This window comes from Pristiophorus japonicus, chromosome 20 (assembly GCF_044704955.1).
Source record: "Pristiophorus japonicus isolate sPriJap1 chromosome 20, sPriJap1.hap1, whole genome shotgun sequence".
In the NCBI taxonomy this organism is placed as follows: domain Eukaryota; kingdom Metazoa; phylum Chordata; class Chondrichthyes; family Pristiophoridae; genus Pristiophorus; species Pristiophorus japonicus.
This window is the reverse complement of record NC_091996.1, coordinates 96,980,565-97,005,604: the sequence shown is the minus strand read 5'-3', so window position 1 is coordinate 97,005,604 and position 25,040 is coordinate 96,980,565. Positions and strand designations below refer to the sequence as shown.

The 25,040-nt window shown below is 56.0% G+C and overlaps 1 protein-coding gene across 1 annotated transcript; it reads left to right on the top strand.

Moving 5' to 3' along the window:
• Positions 1-3,707: 3,707 nt before the first annotated feature.
• Positions 3,708-11,519, top strand: LOC139232841 (galactose-3-O-sulfotransferase 2-like). The gene is made up of 4 exons (XM_070863333.1): positions 3,708-3,736; positions 4,907-5,023; positions 8,508-8,757; positions 10,701-11,519. The coding sequence occupies exons 1-4, from the start codon at positions 3,708-3,710 to the stop codon at positions 11,517-11,519; spliced, it is 1,215 nt and encodes a 404-aa protein (XP_070719434.1).
• The last annotated feature ends 13,521 nt before the right edge of the window (positions 11,520-25,040 follow it).

The following is a 25,040-nucleotide window of genomic DNA, read 5'->3' as shown; positions in this document are numbered from 1 at the left end:
CCGGAGGTGGGCAGAACGCGCTTCCCTCATTCCCTTCTCGGAACTGGAGCAAGGTGCAGGCGGGGTGCGGGTTCCGAGAGTTATATCGCCGCAGGAGGGAAGAGGGCAAGGTTGGACACGGCAGTGCGCAGACGACGGCTTGGCTCCGAATCCAAGAGCCTTGCGGAGAAAAGCAGCAGAGGGCAGTCAGTAGATGGAAATGATCCGTGATATTCTGCGCCGTCTGTGGCTGCAGCTTTAACAAGTAGGGAGAGAGTTGCACAGGAGGAGGCCATTGGGCCCATCGAGCGAGCGATCCCATCAGTCCCACTCCCTCCCGCTCTCTCCCCACAGCCCGGTGAATGTTTCCCCGTCCAGTATTGATCCAATTCCCGGTTTGAAAGTTACTATTGAATCTGCTCCCACCGCCCTTTCAGGCAGCGCGTTCCTGATCACAACAACTCGCTGCGTGAAAGTGGTTGAGAAGAACTCGCTACCCCACCAACAACGTGCATTTATACAGCGCCTTTAACGTCCCAGGAGCGTTCTGAGACAAAAATTGGTCTCCGCATAAGTAGAAATTAGGGGCAGGTGACCAAAAGCTGGGTCACAGAGGTGGGTTTTAAGGAGCGTCTTGAAGGAGGAGAGAGAGGCGGAGAGGTTTTGGGAGGGAGTTCCAGAGCTTGGGGCCCAGGCAACAGAAGGCACGGCCACCGATGGTGGAGCGATTATAATCAGGGATGGTCAGGAGGGCAGAATTAGAGGAGCGCAGAGATCTCGGGGGGTTGTGGGGCTGGAGGAGATTACAGAGATAGGGAGGGGCGAGGGCCACGGAGGGATTTGTAAACAAGAATGAGAATTTTGAAATCGAGGCGTTGCTTAACCAGGAGCCAATGTAGCGAGCACAGGGGGTGATGGGTGAGTGGGACTCGGTGCGAGTTAGGACACGGGGCAGCGAGTACAGGGGGTGATGGGTGAGTGGGACTCGGTGCGAGTTAGGACACGGAGCAGTGAGCACAGGGGGTGATGGGTGAGCGGGACTGGGTGCGAGTTAGGACACGGGGCAGCGAGCACAGGGGGTGATGGGTGAGTGGGACTCGGTGCGAGTTAGGACACGGAGCAGTGAGCACAGGAGGTGATGGGTGAGCGGGACTGGGTGCGAGTTAGGACACGGGGCAGCGAGCACAGGGGGTGATGGGTGAGCGGGACTGGGTGTGAGTTAGGACACGGGGCAGCGAGCACAGGGGGTGATGGGTGAGCGGGACTGGGTGCGAGTTAGGACACGGGGCAGTGAGCACAGGGGGTGATGGGTGAGTGGGACTCGGTGCGAGTTAGGACACGGGGCAGCGAGCACAGGGGGTGATGGGTGAGTGGGACTCGGTGCGAGTTAGGACACGGGGCAGCGAGCACAGGGGGTGATGGGTGAGTGGGACAGGGTGCGAGTTAGGACACGGGGCAGCGAGCACAGGGGGTGATGGGTGAGTGGGACTCGGTGCGAGTTAGGACACATAGCAACACATTGCTATTAAGAACTAGTTGGTTCATTAACAAAAGGTTTAACAATCACACGACATATTACCAGTTCATCCACCAGGCTCACAACCACCTGCCCCATCGTGGATCCCCCGAATCCAACTGGCTGGGGTTTTATTGAGTCTTGTGAACATCACAATGCACCAGCTCTCCCAACCTGTGGGCATACATTACAGAAACATTTGTGCCCGACCCGCCATGGTGCTGCACGGTAAGGAGCAGCCAGGGTTTCCTGAGAATTTCCCGATTCTTTTGCGTTGACAGCCCTGTGGGATCTTTCCCATTGGCCTTTAGATAGAGAGACTTTCATTTATATAGCTCCTTTCACAACCACTGGACATCCCAAAGCGCTTTACAGCCAATGAAGTACTTTTGGAATGTGCTCACTGTTGTAATGTAGGGAAACGCGGCAGCCAACTTGCGCACAGCAAGCTCCCACAAACAGAAACGTGATAATGACCCAAATCATCTGTTTTAGTGATGTTGATTGAGGGATAAATATTGGCCCCAGGACACCGGGGAGAACTCCCCTGCTCTTCTTCAAAATAGTGCCATGGGATCTTTTACATCCACCTGAGAGGGCAGACGGGACCTCCGACAGTGCAACTCTCCCTCAGTACTGCCCCTCCGACAGTGCGGCACTCCTTCAGTACTGCCCCTCCGACAGTGCGGCGCTCCTTCAGCACTGCCCCTCCGACTGTGCGGCTCCCTCAGTACTGCCCCTCTGACAGTGCAACTCTCCCTCAGTACTGCCCCTCCGACAGTGCGGCACTCCTTCAGTACTGCCCCTCCGACAGTGCGGCGCTCCTTCAGCACTGCCCCTCCGACAATGCGGGGCTCCCTCAGTACTGCCCCTCCAACAGTGCGGCGCTCCCTCAGTACTGCCCCTCCGACAGTGCAGGGCTCCCTCAGTACTGCCCCTCCGACAGTGCGGCGCTCCCTCAGTACCGCCCCTCCGACAGTGCGGGGCTCCCTCAGTACCGCCTCTCCGACAGTGCGGGGCTCCCTCAGTACCGCCCCTCCGACAGTGCGGCGCTCCCTCAGTACCGCCCCTCCGACAGTGCGGGGCTCCCTCAGTACCGCCCCTCCGACAGTGCGGCGCTCCCTCAGTACCGCCCCTCCGACAGTGCGGGGCTCCCTCAGTACCGCCCCTCCGACAGTGCGGTGCTCCCTCAGTACTGCCCCTCCGACAGTGCGGCGCTCCCTCAGTACTGCCCCTCCGACAGTGCGGGGCTCCCTCAGTACCGCCCCTCCGACAGTGTGGCGCTCCCTCAGTACTGCCCCTCCGACAGTGCGGCACTCCCTCAGTACTGTCCCTCCAACAGTGCGGCGCTCCCTCAGTACCGCCCCTCCGACAGTGAGGCGCTCCCTCAGTACTGCCCCTCCGACAGTGCGGCGCTCCCTCAGTACCGCCCCTCCGACAGTGCGGGCTCCCTCAGTACTGCCCCTCCGACAGTACTGCGCTCCCTCAGTACCGCCCCTCCGACAGTGCGCCACTCCCTCAGTACTGCCCCTCTGACAGTGCGGTGCTCCCTCAGTACTGCATCTCCGACAATGCGGCACTCCCTCAGTACTGCCCCTCCGACAGTGCGGCGCTCCCTCAGTACTGCCCCTCCGACAGTGCGGTGCTCCCTCAGTACTGCATCTCCGACAGTGCGGCACTCCCTCAGTACTGCCCCTCCGACAGTGCGGCGCTCCCTCAGTACCGCCCCCTCCGACAGTGCGGCGCTCCCTCAGTACTGCCCCTCCGACAGTGCGGCACTCCCTCAGTACTGCCCCTCCGACAGTGCGGCGCTCCCTCAGTACCGCCCCTCCGACAGTGCGGCGCTCCCTCAGTACTGCCCCTCCGACAGTGCGGCACTCCCTCAGTACTGCCCCTCCGACAGTGCGGCGCTCCCTCAGTACTGCACTGGGAGTGTGGGCCCGGATTTTGTGTGCGAGTCTCTGGGACCTTCTGACTCGGAAGCGAGGGTGCCGCTCACTGAGCCACGGCTACAGTGGGCAAGCAAGGAGGCCGCGCCTTGAGTCAATGTTGGATGGGAAGAGAGCTCCTCCAGCCAGGCTGCGCTCCCTGAGGGCCGAAAGCCTGGAACCGGCCGCCTGTCCCTCGCTGCGGCTTGATGCTCTGTCCCGTGCCGAAGGACCCGTGCCAAACCGTCACAGATACAACCCTGCCGTTCAAACGTCCAGGGGAAATGGCGCGGGGCGTTAGCAGCCGCAGGGCGTGAGTCCGTGCGCCGGGCGCTGAAGCCCCGTCCCAGCGCCGTATATTCGGTGAGGCGCGAGCGGGACGGAGGTGCTCATTAAAGGGGAGGGCCGAGCGGTCGATTGTGCGGGGGATAAACAGGCCCCTACCTGGACCACCAGGGATGGGGGGGGGGGTGGGGGGAGGGGAGTCTGGGGTGCTGTGGCAACAAAGTGGCGGCAACGACCCCCGCCATCCGGCAGGAAGGCAAGTCGGTAAGTCGACCATATTTATTTCAACGATGAAATCGCTGCCACCCCTTTGAATTTTCGCCCCTCACCCCTGCGAGCGGTCCTACAGCCCGGTGCGTGCCCCCCACCTCCCCCCAAAGCTGTCACTAGCATCGCCCCGTCGCCTCCTCGGGGGGGGGGGGGGCGCCAGTGGTCCTTCACTCTGGGCCGACAACAGTTAGCTGCACACGATGATGACGTTGTCACGCTAACGGTCACTGCGATATCTTCCTTCCGACATTACAAACACACGGACGCACAAGATGGCTCTTAACACAGGAACTTGTCAGGTGACCTCGTCATCTGATGCTTTTATTGTCCAAACATTAGAAGTTGCATGAGCACAGTAGTCCACTAGGCGGAGCAGTAGTCAACAATGTGGAGCTCTATGTTACACTTCTCCCTCCTTAATGAAGAAGTAATTGTAACAAAATAATCACCACACATAAAACTTGCGTGGTTATACATAACAAAAGACATGGTCTTATTTTGCCATATTTGCAAATCAAACTTAGCCACTGTTTTTCTGTTTTGAAGAGGATACCTTCGCTCGCGAATTTGGCGTTGAACTTAGACTCATTCCAGGCTGATCCTGAGGAAAGTTTTACTCCAAGGAATGTCCTTGATTTACATGTGATGTTGCTGAGAATATATCACAGTTACCGCCGCCGCTGAACTCCCGCGGAATTTCCCGAGAAGCCGTTCACGCCCACCGCCTCCCACCGCCTCCCCCACTTTCGCGCACAACGCCCCGAATTTCTCCTCCCCCGAAGTGCCGCAGCAGGCCGCCCGCTTGTCTGGCGCCTTCCAGTCTCCTGCTGCACCGGTGAGGTTAAAGGTCGCTTTGAGCTCCGCGTTGCTCCAGCGGCTGAGACAGGAGATGTTAACGCTCGGTCTGTCCCTTTGGGTTTTTCTCTAGGGCGCTGACGATGGCCTGTACCGTCTCCATGAGGACCATGCAGATTGTCCTGCTCTTCATTGTGGTGGCCAGTTTCAGCTTCATGGGTCGAACAATGTACCACTTCACCAGTACCGGGTATGTGTTACAGCGGCAATGTCAACCGCTTTCTGTTCCATTCGGTCCAACGAAAGCGCTGTCAAAGTGGAACAAAGCTCCCTTCCCTCTTGCTGCGCCCCGTGGTGTGATTGGCAATATCCCTTGATTCCCTTAATTCCCTGAATGTATTGCACCTGAAATTCAGCAGCAGTCTGGTGTTTGCGCCCCACTGAGCTAATTGCCGCTTGATTTAGCTCCCCGCCCCCTTTCTTCCTGGGGCACTGAAGCCCAATTTAGAAGAGGTTGAGAATCATTAGCACATTGGGAACAACGGCCCCACCTGCGATACGCGCAGAGCTGCGCTTCCCTCCTTTGCTCCAGTACCGCCTCCGATGGCCACGTCTGTGACGTGACAAATTCCCTCCCTGGGATTGGGATTGGGATCAACCATTGCCATCGGGGGAGGGGGATTCACTTCCCCGCCAGGTCCCCTTCAGATCCAGCAATGCTTGAAAATGAGCCACTGCGCGTTGGTGCAACCTCCCCTTTAAGAGCTGGAATGAGCCTGTGGGAAGGATGGAGTGTAAGAACCACAAGAATTAGGAGCAGGAGACGGCCATTCGGCCCCTCGAGCCTGCTCCGCCATTTAATGAGATCATGGCTGATCTTCGACCTCAACTCCACTCTCCTGCACTGTCCCAATATCCCGCGATTCTCTTAAATCCAAAAAAGGATCATTGCTGAAAGCATTGCACCTGAAATTCGGCAATGTAGAGCCCCTGGAATTAGCGTTTGATTTAGCGCCCCGCCCCCTTTCTTCCTGGGGCGCTAAAGCCCAATTTAGAAGAAGTTGAGGATCATTAGCACCGGGTGCTGAATTTCCAAAAGTTAACGCCTCAAATGGGGCGCTAACGAATTTCTCCTCCCGACCCCTTTGACCGAGCCGTTGGTCAACTTGTCCCAATTATCTCCTTTGGTGGCTCGGTCCCGGTCTGGCTACGCTCCCGTGAAGCACCTTGGGACATTTTACTGCCGTCAAAGGCAGCTGATTATAAGCGGGGAGGTGAAATTCGGCGGTTTGTGCTGGCTGGTAGCACCGGAGAGGGCCGCTAAGCGGGACGCTAAGCACCCGTCGGCTTTGGTGGCGGGTGACGCGCTCGCCTCCCGGGAACTTCAGTGGGGGTGTCGGAGGACGGGGGGGGGGTGTTTGGGGGGCGGGGGGGGAGTAGCCGGGGCTGAGAGGTAGCGCTGAGACCTCTAGCCCTACCCGCGTGGTGACATCATCGAGCGTGCGGCGCCCCCTTGGGGCTACTCCCGACGGGGGAGAGCAGTCGGTGCCGCGAAGTATCGGGGGAGGAATGGCTGCGGGGGAGAAGGCCGCAATCGACTTTGAGTGCGTGACTTACCTGTTTGACTGACCGGCCTTGCTTTCTCTGCAGGTTTCGAGCCGGTCGACTTCACCTCCTCCTTCGGCTCTGGTTCACCGGCACCACTTCAGTCGCTCCCTCGCTACCGTCCCACCAGCGCATAACTAAACCCGCCTGTTTCCACCTCCGTAACATCGCCCGTCTCCGCCCCCTGCCTCAGCTCATCCGCTGCTGAAGCCCTCACCCACGCCTTTGTTACCAAAATGAAGTCTTTAAAATGATGAAAGATTTTGAGTGGATACAGAGAGAATGTTTCCTCTTGTGGGGACGAGTATAACTAGAGGCCATCGATATCAGACAGTCACCCAGAAATCCGATGGGGAATTCAGGAGAAACTTCTTCACCCAGAGAGGGGTGAGAATGTGGAACTCGCTGCCACAGGGAGGGGTTGAGGCGAATAGTATCGATGCATTTAAGGGGAGGCTGGACAAGTGTATGGGGGAGAAGGGAATAGAGGGTCATGCTGATAGAGTTAGATGAGGAAAGACGGGAGGGGGCTCGAGTGGATGCAGAGAGGATTTTTCCCCTCGTGGGGGAATCGAGAACGAGAGGGCATACTTTCAGAATAAGGGGCCGCCCATTTAAAATGGAGATGAGGAGGGATTTCTTAGAGGGTTTAAATCTGTGGAATTCTCTGCCCCAGAGGGCTGAGGAGGCTGGGACATTGAATATATTTAAGGCGGAGATAGACAGATGTTTGAACGATAAGGGAGTCAAGGAATTTGGGGAAGTGGAGCTGACGCCAGGATCAGATCAGCCATGATCTTATTGAATGGCGGAGCAGGCTCGAGGGGCCAAATGGCTGACTCCTGCTCCTATTTCTTATGTTCTTATATAGACGTGACTATTCCAACACACTCCTGGCCGGCCTCCCACATTCTACCTCACCTAAACTAGAGGTGATCCAAAACATGACTGCCCCGTGTCCTAACTCGCACCGAGTCCGGCTCACCCATCACCCCCTGTGCTCACTGCCCCGTGTCCTAACTCGCACCCAGTCCCACTCACCCATCACCCCCTGTGCTCGCTGGCCCGTGTCCTAACTCACACCCAGTCCCACTCACCCATCACCCCCTGTGCTCGTTGCCCCGTGTCCTAACTCGCACCCAGTCCCACTCACCCATCACCCCCTGTGCTCGCTGCCCCGTGTCCTAACTCACACCCAGTCCCACTCACCCATCACCCCCTGTGCTCGTTGCCCCGTGTCCTAACTCGCACCCAGTCCCACTCACCCATCACCCCCTGTGCTCACTGCCCCGTGTCCTAACTCGCACCCAGTCCCACTCACCCATCACCCCCTGTGCTCGCTGCCCCGTGTCCTAACTCGCACCGAGTCCGGCTCACCCATCACCCCCTGTGCTCACTGCCCCGTGTCCTAACTCGCTCCCAGTCCCACTCACCCATCACCCCCTGTGCTCGCTGCCCCGTGTCCTAACTCGCACCGAGTCCCGCTAGCCCATCACCCCGTGTTCTCGCTGCCCTGTGTCCTAACTCACACCGAGTCCCACTCACCCATCACCCACTGTGCTCGCTGACCTACATTGGCTCCCGGTTAAACAACGCCTCGATTTCAAAATTCTCATCCTTGTTTACAAATCCCTCCATGGCCCTCGCCCCTCCCTATCTCTGTAATCTCCTCCAGCCCCACAACCCCCCCGAGATCCCTGCGCTCCTCTAATTCTGCCCTCCTGACCATCCCTGATTATAATCGCTCCACCATCGGTGGCCGTGCCTTCTGTTGCCTGGGCCCCAAGCTCTGGAACTCCCTCCCTAAACCTCTCCGCCTCTCTCGCCTCCTTCAAGACGCTCCTTAAAACCCACCTCTTTGGTCACCCGTGCTAATTGCTACTTACGCGGCTTGGTGTCAAATTGCTATCGCATAACACTCCTGTGAAGCACCTTGGGACATTAAAACCGCTATATAAACACAAGTCGTTCTTGTTAATGGTGAATATCCCGGTTAGTGCTAAAATTGGCGCCCGGGGGAGGGGGAGGGGGGGGGGTGTCACCGCCTCTCACCGGGCCGTGCCGAATTTGTGCCGGTGCTGCCTGTTACATTCCTTCTGGTGAACTGATGTTTGCCCGTTTGCCGCCAGTTCTCGGGGCCCGACCTGCACCCCCCGGGAGAACGTGATGTTCCTGAAGACTCACAAGACGGCGAGCAGCACCATGCTGAATATCCTGTACCGGTACGGCGATGCCCGGAACCTGACCTTCGCTCTGCCCCTCTACGACCACCTGGGCTACCCCAAGCGCTTCAAGGCCGAGTTTGTCAGGGCCTTTGTTCAACACCGCCACCACGAGTACCACATTATGTGCAACCACATGAGGTTCCACCTGCCCGAGGTAACGCCATCCGAATCTTCGACGTATGGTCAGGCCGTCATTAATAGCGTGTGGTTCGGTACACTGTGTGGCTCAGTTCAGGGCTCCCGCACCTCAGGAAGAATATCGTTAGAGGCAGTCCCTCGAATCGAGGATGACTTGTGTCATGTATTCAACCAGAAGAAAGTGGGTGGAGCTTCCCCTTTTATACCTGAAGGTCCAGGTTAGGAGTGTCTCCCACAAGTTCGCCACCTAGTGGTCATTGTTCGCACAGTGTACAACTTAGGTCAGATGATACATGAACTAAACGTGGAAGGCGCCTGTGCGTGGATCTGTTTAACGTGTGGTGGCCGTTGCACTTCAGCCACTTAGAATTCTTTATGGCACAGAAGTAAATGAGCTGTGGGACTTTTTCTGCCAATTGGGTTTGTGCTCAGTAGATGTGAGAAAGACTACAGCACCTTGCATGACCTTAGGGAATGGTCTCACAGTGGCACTGTTACTGGCTCGAACAATCTCAAAGCCTAGACTAATAATCCAGTGACCAGAGTTCAAATCGCATTTGGGGAAATTAAATTCAGTTCATTGAATCAATCTGGAATTTTTTTTAAAAGCGTGTCATATTGACCATGTAACTACCGGGTTGTCGTAAAAACGCGTCCGGTTCACTAATGCCCTTTAGGGAAGGGAATCTGCCACCCTTACCTAATCAGGAAGGATATATCAGCCCTGGAGAGGGAGCAACGCAGATTCATAAAGATTAGGAGCAGGAGTTGGCCATTAGGCCCCTCGAGCCTGCTCCGCCATTCAATGAGATCACGGCTGATCTTCGATCTCAACTCCACTTCCCCGCCCGATCCCTCGATTCCCTTAATATCCAAAAATCTATCGATCTCAGCCTTGAATATACTCAATGACTGAGTCTCCACAGCCCCCTGGGGTAGAGAATTCCAAAGATTCACCACCTTCTGAGTGAAGAAATTCCTCCTCATCTCAGTCCTAAATGGCTGACCCCTTATCCTGAGACTGTGACCCCTGGTTCTAGACTCCCCAGCTCGGGGGAAACACCCTCCCTGCATCTACCCCATCAATCCCACTCAGAATGTTGTATGTTTCATTGAGATCACCCCCCATCCTTCAAAACTCTAGAGAATATCGGCCCATTCTACTCAATCTCTCCTCATAGGACAATCCCCCCCATCCCAGGAATCAGTCTGGTGAACCTTCGTTGCACTCCCTCTGTGGCAAGTATATCCTTCCTTAGGTAAGGAGACCCAAACTGTGCACAATACTCCAGGTGTGGTCTCACCAAGGCCCTGTACAGTTCTTTACTCTTATACTCCAACCCCCTTGCAATAAAGGACATATAAAATTCTGCCGGGACGGGACAGGTTAGATGCAGGAAGAATGTTCCCGATGTTGGGGAAGTCCAGAAGTCCAGAACCAGGGGTCACAGTCTAAGGATAAGGGGGAAGCCATTTAGGACCGAGATGAGGAGAAACTTCTTCACCCAGAGAGTGGTGAACCTGTGGAATTCTCTACCACAGAAAGTTGTTGAGGCCAGTTCGTTAGATATATTCAAGAGGGAGTTAGATATGGCCCTTACGGCTAAAGGGATCAAGGGGTATGGGGAGAAAGCAGGAAAGGGGTACTGAGGGAATGATCAGCCATGATCTTATCGAATGTTGGTGCAGGCTCGAAGGTCCGAATGGCCGACTCCTGCAACTATTTTCTATGTTTCTATGTAACAGCTTCACTAGAATAATACCAGGGCAAAAAGGAGTTAAGTTACCAGGACAGGGTGCACAGACTGGGCTTATAGTCACTGAAGTATTGAAAAGTTGTTGTTGTAGCACGTGAACGTGACGGTGTTTTTCTAACCCTCCCCTCCCCCCCTCCCACCCCTCCCCCCCTCCCCCTCCCCCCTACCCCCCTCCCCCCTCCCACCCCTCCCCCCACTGTAGGTAAAGAGAGTGATGCCGAACGGATCGTTTTACTTCTCCATCATCAGAAACCCCATCCAGCTCGCCGAGTCAGCCTTTGCCTACTTCCACGCAATGTCCCCGGCCTTCAGTCTTGCCAGGAGCCTGGAGGAGTTTGTGTCGGACACGGCCCGGTTTTACCGGAGTGGGCCCAACAACCACTACGCCCGCAACCTGATGTGGTTCGACTTTGGCGGCGACCACGAGGCGGGGGCCGGCGATGTGGAGGCCGCCCTGAGGGGCCTGGACGCGGCCTTCGACCTGGTGCTGGTGGCCGAGTACTTTGACCAGTCGCTGGTGCTGCTGCACGAGGCCCTGTGCTGGCGGCTGGAGGATGTGGCCTACTTCCGGCTCAACCTGCGGCACGGCGCTTCGGTGGTGCCGCTGGGGCCTGGCGCGGCCGCCAAAATCCGGGCCTGGAACGGGCTGGACTGGGAGCTCTACCGCCACTTCAACGCCACCTTCTGGCGGCTGGTGGCGGCCTACGGGGCCACGCGGATGGAGCGCGATGTGGCCCGGCTGCGGGAGCTGTGCCGGGGACTGGCCGCCACCTGCCTCCGCGGAGGAGCCGCCGGCCAGCCCGTTGACGCCCGCCTGATCGCCGAGCCCGGCCTCAAGCCCAAACGGGCCGGCAAGGCCAACATTCTGGGCTACGCCCTGAGGGAGGGCCTGAGCGGGCCAGAGTGGGAGCTGTGCCGGCGGATGGTGATGCCGGAGAAATTCTATCTGCAGCTCCTGCAGCGCAAGCAGTCGCTCTCGCCCGGCGCCGGTTCACCGCCCAGGACGCCGTCCCAGCGCTAGGGAGAAACGGGCTGGGAAATGGCGGCTGGGGCCCGTGGGGAACAAGCAACGTAGGAGCAGGAGTCGGCCATTCGGCCCCTCGAGCCTGCTCCGCCATTCAATAAGATCATGGCTGATCTGATCCTGGACTCAGCTCCACTTCCCCGCCCGCTCCCCATAACCCTTCACTCCCTTATCGCTCAAAAATCTGTCTATCTCCACCTTAAATATATTCAATGACCCAGCCTCCACAGCTCTCTGGGGCAGAGAATTCCACAAATTCACCACCCTCTGAGAGAAGAAATTCCTCCTCATCTCAGTTTTAAATGGGCGGCCCCTTATTCTGAAACCATGCCCCCTCGTTCCAGTTGCCCCCAATGATTGGAAACATTCTCAACATGCCAAAGGGAGAAGATGGAGGATCGGGAGGAGTACGTTGCTTTAGTCTGTGGGTGGCGGGCGGGAAATTCGAGATCAAATTAGCGAGCATTTAGAAAGGTGTGGGTTACCCAAGGGTAGACTTTTTATTTTATTAGTTAATGGGATGTGGGCGTCGCTGGCCAAGGCCGGCATTTATTGCCCCATCCCCCTAACTGCCCCTCGAGAAGGTGGTGGTGAGCCCCCTTCTTGAACCGCTGCAGTCCGTGTGGTGAAGGTGCTCCCACAGTGCTGTTAGGGAGGGAGTTCCAGGATTGTGACCCAGCGACGATGAAGGAACGGCCGATATATTTCCCAGTCGGGATGGTGTGTGACTGGGAGGGGAACGTGGAGGTGGTGGTGTTCCCATGGGCCTGCTGCCCTTGTCCTTCTAGGTGGTAGAGGTCGCTTGACAAATGTAATGGTTCTGTGTAAGGGAACAATTGATTGGCCGGGTAAGAGGAATGGGCCGGACCGGGTTACAAATGTGCCTCAGGAAACACGGCAATCAGCATTGCACGAGGGGAAGTCACGAGGCAACTGATAGACTTATTATGCCGACTAGCCAACAATTCAAAATGCCCCAAACCTACATGCATCAAATCACGTCGAATGTACGGCACAGAATGTACGGCCGGGGTTTATGCTCCACACCAGCCCCCTCCCACCCCTCTCCATCTCACCCCGTCACCATCTCCTTCTCCTTGCTCCCTCGTGTGTTTATCCAGCTCCCCCTTAAATGCATCGATACTATTCGCCTCAACCCCTCCCTGTGGCAGCGAGTTCCACATTCTCACCCCTCTCTCTCTTTCTCTCTCTCTCTCTCCCTGGAGTCACGAAAGAGTTGCTTCCACACAAAACTGAGTTCGAAGGTGGCTTCTCGAGTCCCGAACTTCATTCCAGAGGGTGGAAGATGTCTGTGTGTGGATTGTTTTAACGTGGGGTGGCCGTTGCACACCAGCCACCACACGGGCTTGACAGAGCGAGGTCTCGGTCCAGGGGCAAGGGGATCTGAGACAACTGGAGACTGGGCTCCAGTGCATGGGCCAAGTGCGCGCACACACACACACACACACACACATACACACACACATACACACACACACACACACACACATACACACACACACACACACACACATACACACACACACACACACACACACACTCACACACACACATACACACATACACATACACACACACTCACACATACACATACACTCACACACACACTCACACACATACACACATACACACACACACACACACACACACATACACACACACACATACACACATACACATACACACACACACACTCACACATACACATACACTCACACACACACTCACACACACACACACACACACACACACACACACTCACACATACACACACACACACACACTCACACACACACACTCACACACACTCACACACACACACTCACACACACACACACACACACACACACTCACACACACACACACACACACTCACACACTCACACACACACACACACACACACACTCACACACACTCACACACACACACACACACACACACACACACTCACACACACACACACACACACATACACACACACACACACTCACACACACACACTCACACATACACACACACACACATACACACACACACACACACACACACACACACACCACGTTTCTACTGACCCCCTCCCTCAGGTCCTCTCTCCCCTGTTTTTCAGCCTGTGTATTTGTCCATAGAATACGGACCCTGTACCCCGAGCCCCATTCCCCCCTCCCCCCGACTCCAGCTCCCGCTCGCTGCTCTCCGTGCGCAGGCTTTGCTGCGATTTCCCGCGCTCTCCCCCCAGCCGCTCGAGCTTCATTGGTGGGTCACTGCACGCATACTGGCCTCGTGTCTCGAGCTTGTTGCTTGGCCTCGTGTCCCGCCCTTGCTGCTGGCCTCCTCCATCAATTACTGCTATCCCGACCCGCGATCAGCGAACTCAACATAGACCAGCTACGGCACCTCTGACCTTCCGAGTCCGCGTGGTCCAGCATCGACCAACGTAGCCATCACGGGACGGTGCCTAGATTCTATATTTAACCCATGAAAACATTCTGACCTTCCTTCAATCACAAACATCACTGCAAGTTGCCCCATTTACTGGAGCCCCCCCCCCCTAACACCTCCCCCCCCCCATTTATTGGTGCCCCCCCCCCACTATCCCCCCATTTACATGATCCATATAAAACCATTCACATATCCTCTCTGCCCCACTTCTAACCAAAATGTGCAATTCTCAGCTCCCTCTGGCTACCGAAGTTTCTCCTGAATTCCCCCATTGGGTTTATCGGTGACTAACTCCTGGCCTGTACCAGCTTGCCCACGAATCACACCCAGTGCTACCGTTCCACCAGCTCACAGCCCCCTCCACTGCCTCTGTGCTCTCACATTTCTCCAGCCCTGGCTGAGCCACCATTTCAGAAACCCCCCAACCCCCCACAAACCCCCAATTCCACCACCACCCACCCCTCCCTGGCCACCGGCTCAGACTGAGCCTCACCGTCCACAACCCCATATCCCCCGGCCTAGGATACAGGAGCAGGGAGGTTACGCTAGAACTGTACATCGTCATCACAGGCAGTACCTCGGGATCGAGGAAGACTTGCTTCCACTCTAACAGTGAGTCCTTAGGTGACTGAACAGTCCAATACGAGAGCCACAGTCCCTGTCACAGGTGGGACAGACAGTGGTTGAGGGAAGGGGAGGGTGGGACTGGTTAGCCGCACGCTCCTTCCGCTGCCTGCGCTTGGTTTCTGCATGCTCTCGGCGACGAGACTCGAGGTGCTCAGCGCCCTCCCGGATGCACTTCCTCCACTTAGGGAGGACTGGTGTTTGGCCAGGGACTCCCAGGTGTCGGTGGGGATGTTGCACTTTATCAGGGAGGCTTTGAGGGTGGTCCCTTGTAACGTTTCCTCTGCCCACCTTTGGCTCGTTTGCCGTGAAGGAGTTCCGAGTAGAGCGCTTGCTTTGGGAGTCTCATGTCTGGGGCATGTAGACAATGTGGCCCTGCCCAGCGGAGCTGGTCGAGTGTGGTCAGTGCTTCGATGCTGGGGATGTTGGCCTGGTCGAGGACGTTAATGTTGGTGCGACTGTGTGCAGTTCTGGTCACCACATTACAGGAAGGATGTGATTGCCCTGGAGAGGGTACAGAGGAGATTTACCAGGATGTTGCCGGGACTGGAGAATTTTAGCTGTGAGGAAAGATTGGATAGGCTGGGGTTGTTTACTTTGGAACAAAGGAGGCTGAGGGGAGACCTTATTGAGGTGTATAAAATTATGGGGGGCCTGGATAGAGTGGATAGGACGGACCTGTTTCCCTGTGGCTCAGTGGGTAGCATCTTTGCCTGTGAGACAGAAGGTTGTGGGTTCAAGTCCCACTCCAGGAACTTGAGCACATAAATCTAGGCTGACACTCCCAGTGCAGTACTGAGAGAGCGCCGCACTGTCGGAGGGGCAGTGCTGAGGGAGCGTCGCACTGTTGGAGGGGCAGTACTGAGGGATCACTGCACTGTCGGAGGGGCAGTACTGAGGGAGTGCACTGTCGGAGGGGCAGTTCTGAGGGAGCACCGCACTGTCGGCGGGGCAGTACTGAGGGAGCACCGCACTGTTGGAGGGGCAGTACTGAGGGAGCACCGCACTGTCGGCGGGGCAGTACTGAGGGAGCACCGCACTGTTGGAGGGGCAGTACTGAGGGAGCGCCGCACTGTCGGAGGGGCAGTACTGAGGGAACGCTGCACTGTCGGAGGGGCGGTACTGAGGGAGCGCCGCACTGTCAGAGAGGCAGTACTGAGGGAGCGCCGCACTGTCGGAGGGGCGGTACTGAGGGAACGCCGCACTGTCGGAGGGGCAGTGCTGAGGGAGCGCCGCACTGTCGGAGGGGCAGTACTGAGGGAACGCCGCACTGTCGGAGGGGCGGTACTGAGGGAACGCCGCACTGTCGGAGGGGCAGTGCTGAGGGAGCGCCGCACTGTCGGAGGGGCAGTACTGAGGGAGTGCTGCACTGTCGGTGGGGCGGTACTGAGGGAGCGCCGCGCTGTTGGAGGGGAGGCTGATCACACTGATGCTCTCCAGCAGAGTTTGGTTTGCTCCAGGTGTGTCAAGAAACTCATATTTCAGGCAACTATCGAAGCTGCTGAACGACCGACTCGCTCTTTATGTGAGCATTGCAAAAGTAACAATACTTCCAAAAGGACCCAATCAGCTGTCAAGCACTTTGGGAAGTCCTGAGATCGGGTAAAGTGCCGTAGAAATGCGAATTCTTCCTTAATTTAAAACAATACCTTCTACTTGTGTCACATTGTATTTACCTCGCGCCGTAGCTCTGGATAATCATTTAATTGTAAATAAACTTGATTACATGTTTTAACCTGCAGGCTGCTGATTTTTACGGAAATGGTTTGTGAGTTCCTGTTGCACAAGATTCCCATTTTTTTGTATTCAGAAGTGCTTGACCTACAATTACGGACAGGGGTGGGGTAGATTGGGGCCATGTGCGAGGGTTTAAAACAGGTGATAGCGATTCAGCCACCCGCTATAAATCTCTCCCCGAAATATACTTGCATTGAATTCCATGGGAGAAATGTCGAGACCCTGTGGCACAAAGTCAGGAACCCACCCCGAGGATCTCCCTGCCCTTTTGATCCGACAATTGTCCATTTCCCTCGCGAAGCAAGGGGCTATCTTTATTTTTCCCACAATAAAAGCTTTCTAAATCAGTGAGAGCCCTCCACCTTAACAATATTGCATCTTTGCAAACAGACACAGATCGTCAGCCGTGGGGCAGTGGGCAGCTCTCTTGTCTCTGAGTCAGAAGGTTGTGGGTTCAAGTCCCACTCCAGGGTCCTGAGCACAAAAATCCAGGCTGACACTCCCAGTGCAGTACTGAGGGAGTGCCGCACTGTCGGAGGGGCAGTACTGAGGGACCGCCGCACTGTTGGAGGGGCAGTACTGAGGGAGCCCCGCACTGTCGGAGGGGCAGTACTGAGGGAGCGCCGCACTGTCGGAGGGGCAGTGCTGAGGGAGCGCCGCACTGTCGGAGGGGCAGTGCTGAGGGAGCGCTGCACTGTCGGAGGGGCAGTACTGAGGGAGCGCCGCACTGTCGGAGGGGCAGTGCTGAGGGAGCGCCGCACTGTCGGAGGGGCAGTACTGAGGGAGCACCGCACTGTCGGAGGGGCAGTACTGAGGGAGTGCCGCACTGTCGGAGGGGCAGTGCTGAGGGAGCGCCGCACTGTCGGAGGGGCAGTACTGAGGGAGGGCCGCACTGTCGGAGGGGCAGTACTGAGGGAGCGCCGCACTGTCGGAGGGGCAGTACTGAGGGAGCACCACACTGTCGGAGGGGCAGTACTGAGGGAGCGTTGCACTGTCGGAGGGGCAGTACTGAGGGAGCGCTGCACTGTCGGAGGGGCAGCACTGAGGGAGCACCGCACTGTCGGAGGAGCAGTACTGAGGGAGTGCCGCACTGTCGGAGGGGCAGTACTGAGGGAGCGTTGCACTGTCGGATGAGACGTATGCACTATTTCGAAGAAGAGCAGGGGAGTCGCTGCCAATATTGATCGCTCAACCAACATAACACAAAAACAGATTATCTGGGTCATTAGCACATCGCTGTGTGTGGGAGCTTGCTGTGCGCAAAATGGCGTTTCCCACATAACAGCAGTGACCACACTCCAAAAGTACTTCATTGGCTGTAAAGCGCTTTGAGGCGTCCGGTGGTCGTGAAAGGCGCTATATAAATCCCGTGTTTTCTTTCAGATTTAGGGAGCAGTTCTCCTAAAGCTGACGGGACTGACTGTGATGCAAACTTGGTGTGACCCTGTGCCAAGCAGGGTGAAGTGTTTGTTACGGATGTGCAATGAATATGTAAAGTGCGGGATAAGATGTCAACCACAGCTCTGTTTTGTGGAGCGCTGCTTTCTCGCCATTAACAATTGTTAATTGTCCCTGTGCACAATCGCGTTTTCAGGCTCAGTGCCTCACTCGCTTCAGGGGCACAGCGTTGGATTTGCTCAAAGCTCTGTTCTTCCACAACAGTGGGAGTATTGTACACTGCTCAGGCCAAACCCTCCGGCAGGAAGGATGTTACAGCCCGTGGAGCGGGCAGAGCAAAGGGTCACTGGAATAGGACCAAGGCTGAGAGGTTACCGTCGCGGTCAGCGGGAACTGGAAACCCAAGTGTCGGGAGGAGATCTCTCAGAGGTTTGAAGAAAGCAAGTAAGATAGCAAGAAAGGAGAGAGAAAGAAAGAGAGAAAGACCGAACAGAAAAGAAAGAAATAAAGAGAACGTGAAAGAATGAAAGTGAGAAAGAGGGAAAGAAAAAAAATAAGAGAGAGAGAATGAGATAGAAATAAAGAGGGATAGAAAGAGAGAGAAAGAAAGAGAAAGAGAGAAACAATTGAAAGAAAGATAAAGGGATAGTAAGAGAGAGAAAGAGAAAGAGAGAGAGAGAGAAGAGAAACAGCACCTATCACCACTCAGGACGTCCCAAAGCACGTTCCCTCCTACAGTTCGGACACCGTTGCTGGCGATAACCCGGCAGCCAATGTACACACAGCAGGAGCCCACCAATGGCCATTAGAATTCTGAAAGGTACTGAGAGCGACAGCTTGGCCAATCAGCAATAAGGAGCCGTACGCTCCGGCTGAGCACGAGGGTGGGATGTGGGCGATGGGCGATGGGCCATGTGGGCGATGGACGATGGGCGATGGGTGATGGGCCATGTGGGCGATGGACGATGGGCGATGGGTGATGGGCCATGTGGGCGATGGGCGATGGGCGATGGGTGATGGGCCATGTGGGCGATGGGCCATGTGGGCGATGGGCGATGGACGATGGGCGATGGGTGATGGGCCATGTGGGTGATGGGCCATGTGGGCGATGGGTGATGGGCCATGTGGGCGATGGGCGATGGGCGATGGGCGATGGGCCATGTGGGCGATGGGCGATGGGCGATGGGTGATGGGCCATGTGGGCGATGGGCGATGGGCCATGTGGGCGATGGGCGATGGGCCATGTGGGCGATGGGCCATGTGGGCGATGTGAGCAATGGCCGATATGGACGATGGGCGCCATGTGGACGATGTGGGCAATGGGCGATGTGGGCGAGGACGAGAGGTGGGCGATTGTCACCCGGCCCGTGTACTTGCACTCCCGCGAGCTGTGTCACCCTCTGTCACATGACGCACCTTGAAATAATGCTGTGAATCCTACTTGAACACACCCCTCAGTGCCAGAGTCAAGGTATTCAAGTGATGGGCCCAGTCTAACCCGATGCCCAGGGGTAATTACTGTCAGCGTGGAACCTCCCTGGACTATACAACAACAATAACAGGTTATATATTTATAGAGCGCCATTACCCTTGTAAAATGTCCCTTGGTGTTCCCAGGAGCATTGCTAGTCGATCTGTGACACCGAGCCACATAAGGAGAGATTAGCGCGGGTGACCAGTCAAAGAGGTTGGTTTTAAGGAGCGTCTTGAAGGAGGAGAGAGAGGTGGAGAGGTTTAGGGAGGGAGTTCCAGAGCTTGGGGCCCAGGCAACAGAAGGCACGGCCACCGATGGTGGAGCGATTATAATCAGGGATGGTCAGGAGGGCAGAATTAGAGGAGCGCAGAGATCTCGGGGGGTTGTGGGGCTGCAGGAGATTACAGAGATAGGGAGGGGCGAGGGCCATGGAGGGATTTGTAAACAAGGATGAGAATTTTAAATTTGAAGCGTTGCCGGACCGGGAGCCAACGTAGGTCGGTGAGATCAGGAGTAGGACTTCGTGAGATTAGGATACAGACAGGAGAGTTTTGGATGAATGCAAACAGTAGAATGTGGGAGGCCGGCCAGGAGTGCGTTGGAGTATCAAGTCTGGAGGTAACAAAGGCACGAATGCGGGATTAAGCAGCGGATAAGCTGAGGCAGGGGCGGAGACATAAAACTACAGGGACAATACTGAGACCCATGCTCCAGTTCCAGTGAGCGCAGGACTGTCGGAGGGGCAGTACTGAGGGAGCGCCGCACTGTCGGAGGGGCGGTACTGAGGGAGCGCAGGACTGTCGGAGGGGCAGTACTGAGGGAGCGCCGCACTGTCGGAGGGGCAGTACTGAGGGAGTGCCGCACTGTCGGAGAGGCAGTACTGAGGGAGTGCCGCACTGTCGGAGGGGCAGTACTGAGGGAGTGCCGCACTGTCGGAGGGGCAGTACTGAGGGAGCCCCGCACTGTCGGAGGGGCGGTACTGAGGGAGTGCCGCACTGTCGGAGGGGCAGTACTGAGGGAGCCCCGCACTGTCGGAGGGGCGGTACTGAGGGAGCGTCGCACTGTCGGAGGGGCAGTACTGAGGGAGTGCCGCACTGTCGGAGGGGCAGTACTGAGGGAGCCCCGCACTGTCGGAGGGGCGGTACTGAGGGAGTGCCGCACTGTCGGAGGGGCAGTACTGAGGGAGCCCCGCACTGTCGGAGGGGCAGTACTGAGGGAGTGCCGCACTGTCGGAGGGGCAGTACTGAGGGAGCGTCGCACTGTTGGAGGGGCAGTACTGAGGGAGCGTCGCACTGTCGGAGGGGCAGTACTGAGGGAGCGTCGCACTGTCGGAGGGGCAGTACTGAGGGAGCGTCGCACTGTTGGAGGGGCAGTACTGAGAGAGCCCCGCACTGTCTGAGGTGCCGTCTTTGGGATGAGACGTTAAACCGAGGCCACTTCTGTCCCCTCAGGTGGACATTTGAAGAAGAGCAGGGGAGTTCTCCCTGATGTCTGGAGCCAGTATTTAACCCTCAATCAGCACCAATAAAAAATCTGCAGTATCCGCGGATTATCACATTGCTGGCTGTTTGGGGTCCAGAAAATGACTGCTGTTTTCCCACATTGCATTGCACCCAGAAACCTCTTTACCCAGAGAGCGGTGAGAATGTGGAACTCGCTGCCACAGGGAGGGGTTGAGGCGAATAGTATCGATGTATTTAAGGGGAGGCTGGACAAGTATATGGGGGAGAAAGGAACAGAGGGATAGGGTGAGATGGAGAGGGGTGGGAGGGGGCTGGTGTGAAGCATAAACCCCGACACAGAGTGGTGGGGCCCAGTGGCCTCTTTCTGGGCTGTAATTGTTCACATATAATCTTTCACACAAGTCATTTGGATTTGAATACAACCCACAATAATGGCTCAACAATCTGCCAGCCAAAGATCACAGGAACAGGAGGAGGCCCATTCAGCCCCTCGAGCGTGTTACACAGGAACAGGAGGAGGCCCATTCAACCCCTCGAGCCTGTTACACAGGAACAGGAGGAGGCCCATTCAACCAGTCGAGCCTGTTACACAGGAACAGGAGGAGGCCCATTCAACCCCTCGAGCGTGTTACACAGGAACAGGAGGAGGCCCATTCAGCCCCTCGAGCCTGTTACACAGGAACAGGAGGAGGCCATTCAGCCCCTCGAGCCTGTTACACAGGAACAGGAGGAGGCCCATTCAGCCCCTCGAGCGTGTTACACAGGAACAGGAGGAGGCCCATTCAGCCCCTCGAGCGTGTTACACAGGAACAGGAGGAGGCCCATTCAGCCCCTCGAGCCTGTTATACAGGAACAGGAGGAGGCCATTCAGCCCCTCGAGCCTGTTACACAGGAACAGGAGGAGGCCCATTCAGCCCCTCGAGCCTGTTACCATTGAATGGGATCATGGCTGATCTTCTACGACAACTCCACTTGCGGGAGGTGGAAACAATGTAAATTTCTCCCCCCCGCCACCTCCGATGTCTTACCCCAGGCTCAGAAGTCCAACTCCTACTCCAGCCAGTAACCTTCTCATTACCCATGTTGTTCATCATTATGGCCTTTCTGACTAAGCTAGGTAATTGAATGGCGGTTTACATCAAACCAGATAGGTCTGCGCTGTGCGTCTGTCTACGTGAGCAGTTTATTTGAGCCTTTCCATGTCAGAGGGAGAATAGTTCATCCCATCGGTTCAAGTTAGATTCTAACTCTCCCCCTCTGCCCAATCCACAATCCCAGTCCACAAACCCCTCCATTGTAAAATTCCCACACTTGTTTTCAAACCCCTGTGTGGCCCTATCTCTGTAACCCCCTCCAGCCCCACAACCCCCCCGAGATCTCTGCGCTCCTCTAATTCTGCCCCTCCTGACCATCCCTGATTATAATCGCTCCACCATCGGTGGCCATGCCTTCTGTTGCCTGGGCCCCAAGCTCTGGAACTACCTCCCTAAACCTCTCCGCCTCTCTCTCCTCCTTTAAGAAGCTCCTTAAAACCGACCTCTGTGACCCAGCTTTTGGTCACCTGCCCTAATCTCTCCTTATGCGGCTCGGGGTCAGATTATCGCCTGATTCACGCTCCTGTGAAGCGATCTTGGGACGTTTGGCAATGTTGAAGGTGCTATATAAATGCACCTTATTATTGTTATACTTTCCACTCTCGCCCTCTGCTGGCTCAAAATCATCATTGCCCAATAAAAACAACGGTAGGTCAGAAATACAGCGTTACTTTCATTGGGCAATGACAGTGCATTGACTCCCGCCAAAGCAGCCAATCGGAGACCCCCATCCACGAGGTTGTCCAGCTCGGTGGGTCGTCCGTGTGCCAATCATCGAGGTGCGCTGTTGGTCGCGGTGGCCATCATTGGACACCAGGTTCGGCCGGTCCCTCGAGACACGGCTTGGTGTTTCTCCTGTCAATATTATTCGGCAGCAACTACCCAAACCCACGCCCTCCACCACCTGGAATACCAGGGGCAGCGGGTGCCTGGGAACACCACCACCTCCACATTATCCCACAGTGCGGCACTCCCTCAGTACTGCCCCTCCGACAGTGCGGCACTCCCTCAGTACTGCCCCTCCGACAGTGCGGCACTCCCTCAGTACTGCCCCTCCGACAGTGCGGCACTCCCTCAGTACTGCCCCTCTGACAGTGCGGGGCTCCCTCAGTACTGCCCCTCCGACAGTGCGGCGCTCCCTCAGTACTGCCCCTCTGACAGTGCGGCACTCCCTCAGTACTGCCCCTCCGACAGTGCGGAGCTCCCTCAGTACCGCCCCTCTGATAGTGCGGCGCTCCCTCAGTACTGCCCCTCCGACAGTGCGACGCTCCCTCAGTACTGCCCCTCTGACAGTGCGGGGCTCCCTCAGTACTGCCCCTCTGACAGTGCGGCGTTCCCTCAGTACTGCCCCTCTGACAGTGCGGGGCTCCCTCAGTACTGCCCCTCTGACAGTGCGGCGCTCCCTCAGTACCACCCCTCTGACAGTGCGGCACTCCCTCAGTACTGACCCTCTGACAGTGCGGGGCTCCCTCAGTACTGCCCCTCTGACAGTGCGGAGCTCCCTCAGTACCGCCCCTCCGACAGTGCGGCACTCCCTCAGTACCGTCCCTCTGACAGTGCGGCGTTCCCTCAGTACTGCCCCTCCGACAGTGCGGCACTCCCTCAGTACCGTCCCTCTGACAGTGCGGCGTTCCCTCAGTACTGCATGGGAGTATCGGTCTGGAGTTTTGTGCTGAACGAGTGGGACTTGAACCCACAAACTCCTGACAGAGGTGAGAGTGCTGCCTCTAGTGAGCCACAGTCAACACAAGGCAAGGGTATGAACAAATACTAAATGGAATGGTGAACTTTAATGTAGAGATTTTATTTATGCACAGTTCCACTTGGCATCCAGGCTGACCAGGAACCAAGTATATAAAATCCAACAGTAATACAGCAAGGATGGTCATCTAACACGCGAGTTCAATACACAACATCTTAGTCTTGTTGCAATTCAAGGACCGAGCATTTAAAAAATGTACAAAATTCAGAAGGGAAATAACTATATACAATTTATGTACAAACAGAATGGAGTGCTGGTTAGTGTATTTAACCTATTGAAACTAGCAACAGCTGATCGGAGGCGCGAGAGGGCTCCCGAGCCTCATAACATGCGAAAATAAACACCGGCTCCCGGTTAAGCAGCGCCTCGATTTCAAAATTCTCATCCTTGTTTACAAATCCCTCCATGGCCCTCGCCCCTCCCTATCTCTGTAATCTCCTCCAGCCCCACAACACCCCCCCCGAGATCTCTGCGCTCCTCTAATTCTGCCCTCCTGACCATCCCTGATTATAATCGCTCCACCATCGGTGGCCGTACCTTCTGTTGCCTGGGCCCCAAGCTCTGGAACTCCCTCCCTAAACCTCTCCGCCTCTCTCTCCTCCTTCAAGACTCTCCTTAAAACCGACCTCTGTGACCCAGCTTTTGGTCACCTGCCCTAATTTCTCCTTATGTGGCTCAGGGTCAAATTATCTGCTCCTGATCAGTATCACGTTGCTGTGTGTGGGAGCTCGCTGTGCGTAAATTGGTTGCCACGTTTCCAACATTACAACAGTGACTACGCTTCTAAATGTGCTTCATTGGCTGTAAAGTGCATTGAGTTGTCCGGTGGTCATACAAGGCGCTTTATAAACAGAAATTCTTTCTTTGATTTCTCTTGAGTTGACTCTTTGGTCTCAATTTATTGATTCCTTCATCGGTTTTGATATGAACTGCAAATGAGGACACCACAAAAGTTAACTCTTACACTTAGTTGTTGATCAAGTCTTACTGCCCGGGGGTGTGGGGCTGGAGGAGGTTACAGAGATAGGGAGGGGTGAGGCCCATGGAGGGTATTGTGTCTGTAAGCACTCCAGTAATGACTCCCTTGAACTGTTGTGACCTTAGTCCATTTATTGCAGCTCCTGAATAAGGGAACAGTAAGGCGAGCTCTCTTTTATACCTGGTTACCTGCAGTGTGCAGGTGACCCCTAGGTCTGCACCAGTTGCACCCTCTGGTGGTACAAACAGTGTATACAGTGTGAAGGTAGTCTTATGTAACTGTACATTGAGTGCACAGGGAGTATACTTATATTATACATACACAACAGAGGGGTTTGTAAACAAGGGTGAGAATTTTGAAATCGAGGCGTTGCTTAACCGGGAGCCAATGTAGGTCAGTGAGCACAGGGGGTGATGGGTGAGTGGGACTGGGTGCGAGTTAGGACACGGGGCAGTGAGCACAGGGGGTGATGGGTGAGTGGGACTGGGTGCGAGTTAGGACACGGGGCAGCGAGCACAGAGGGTGA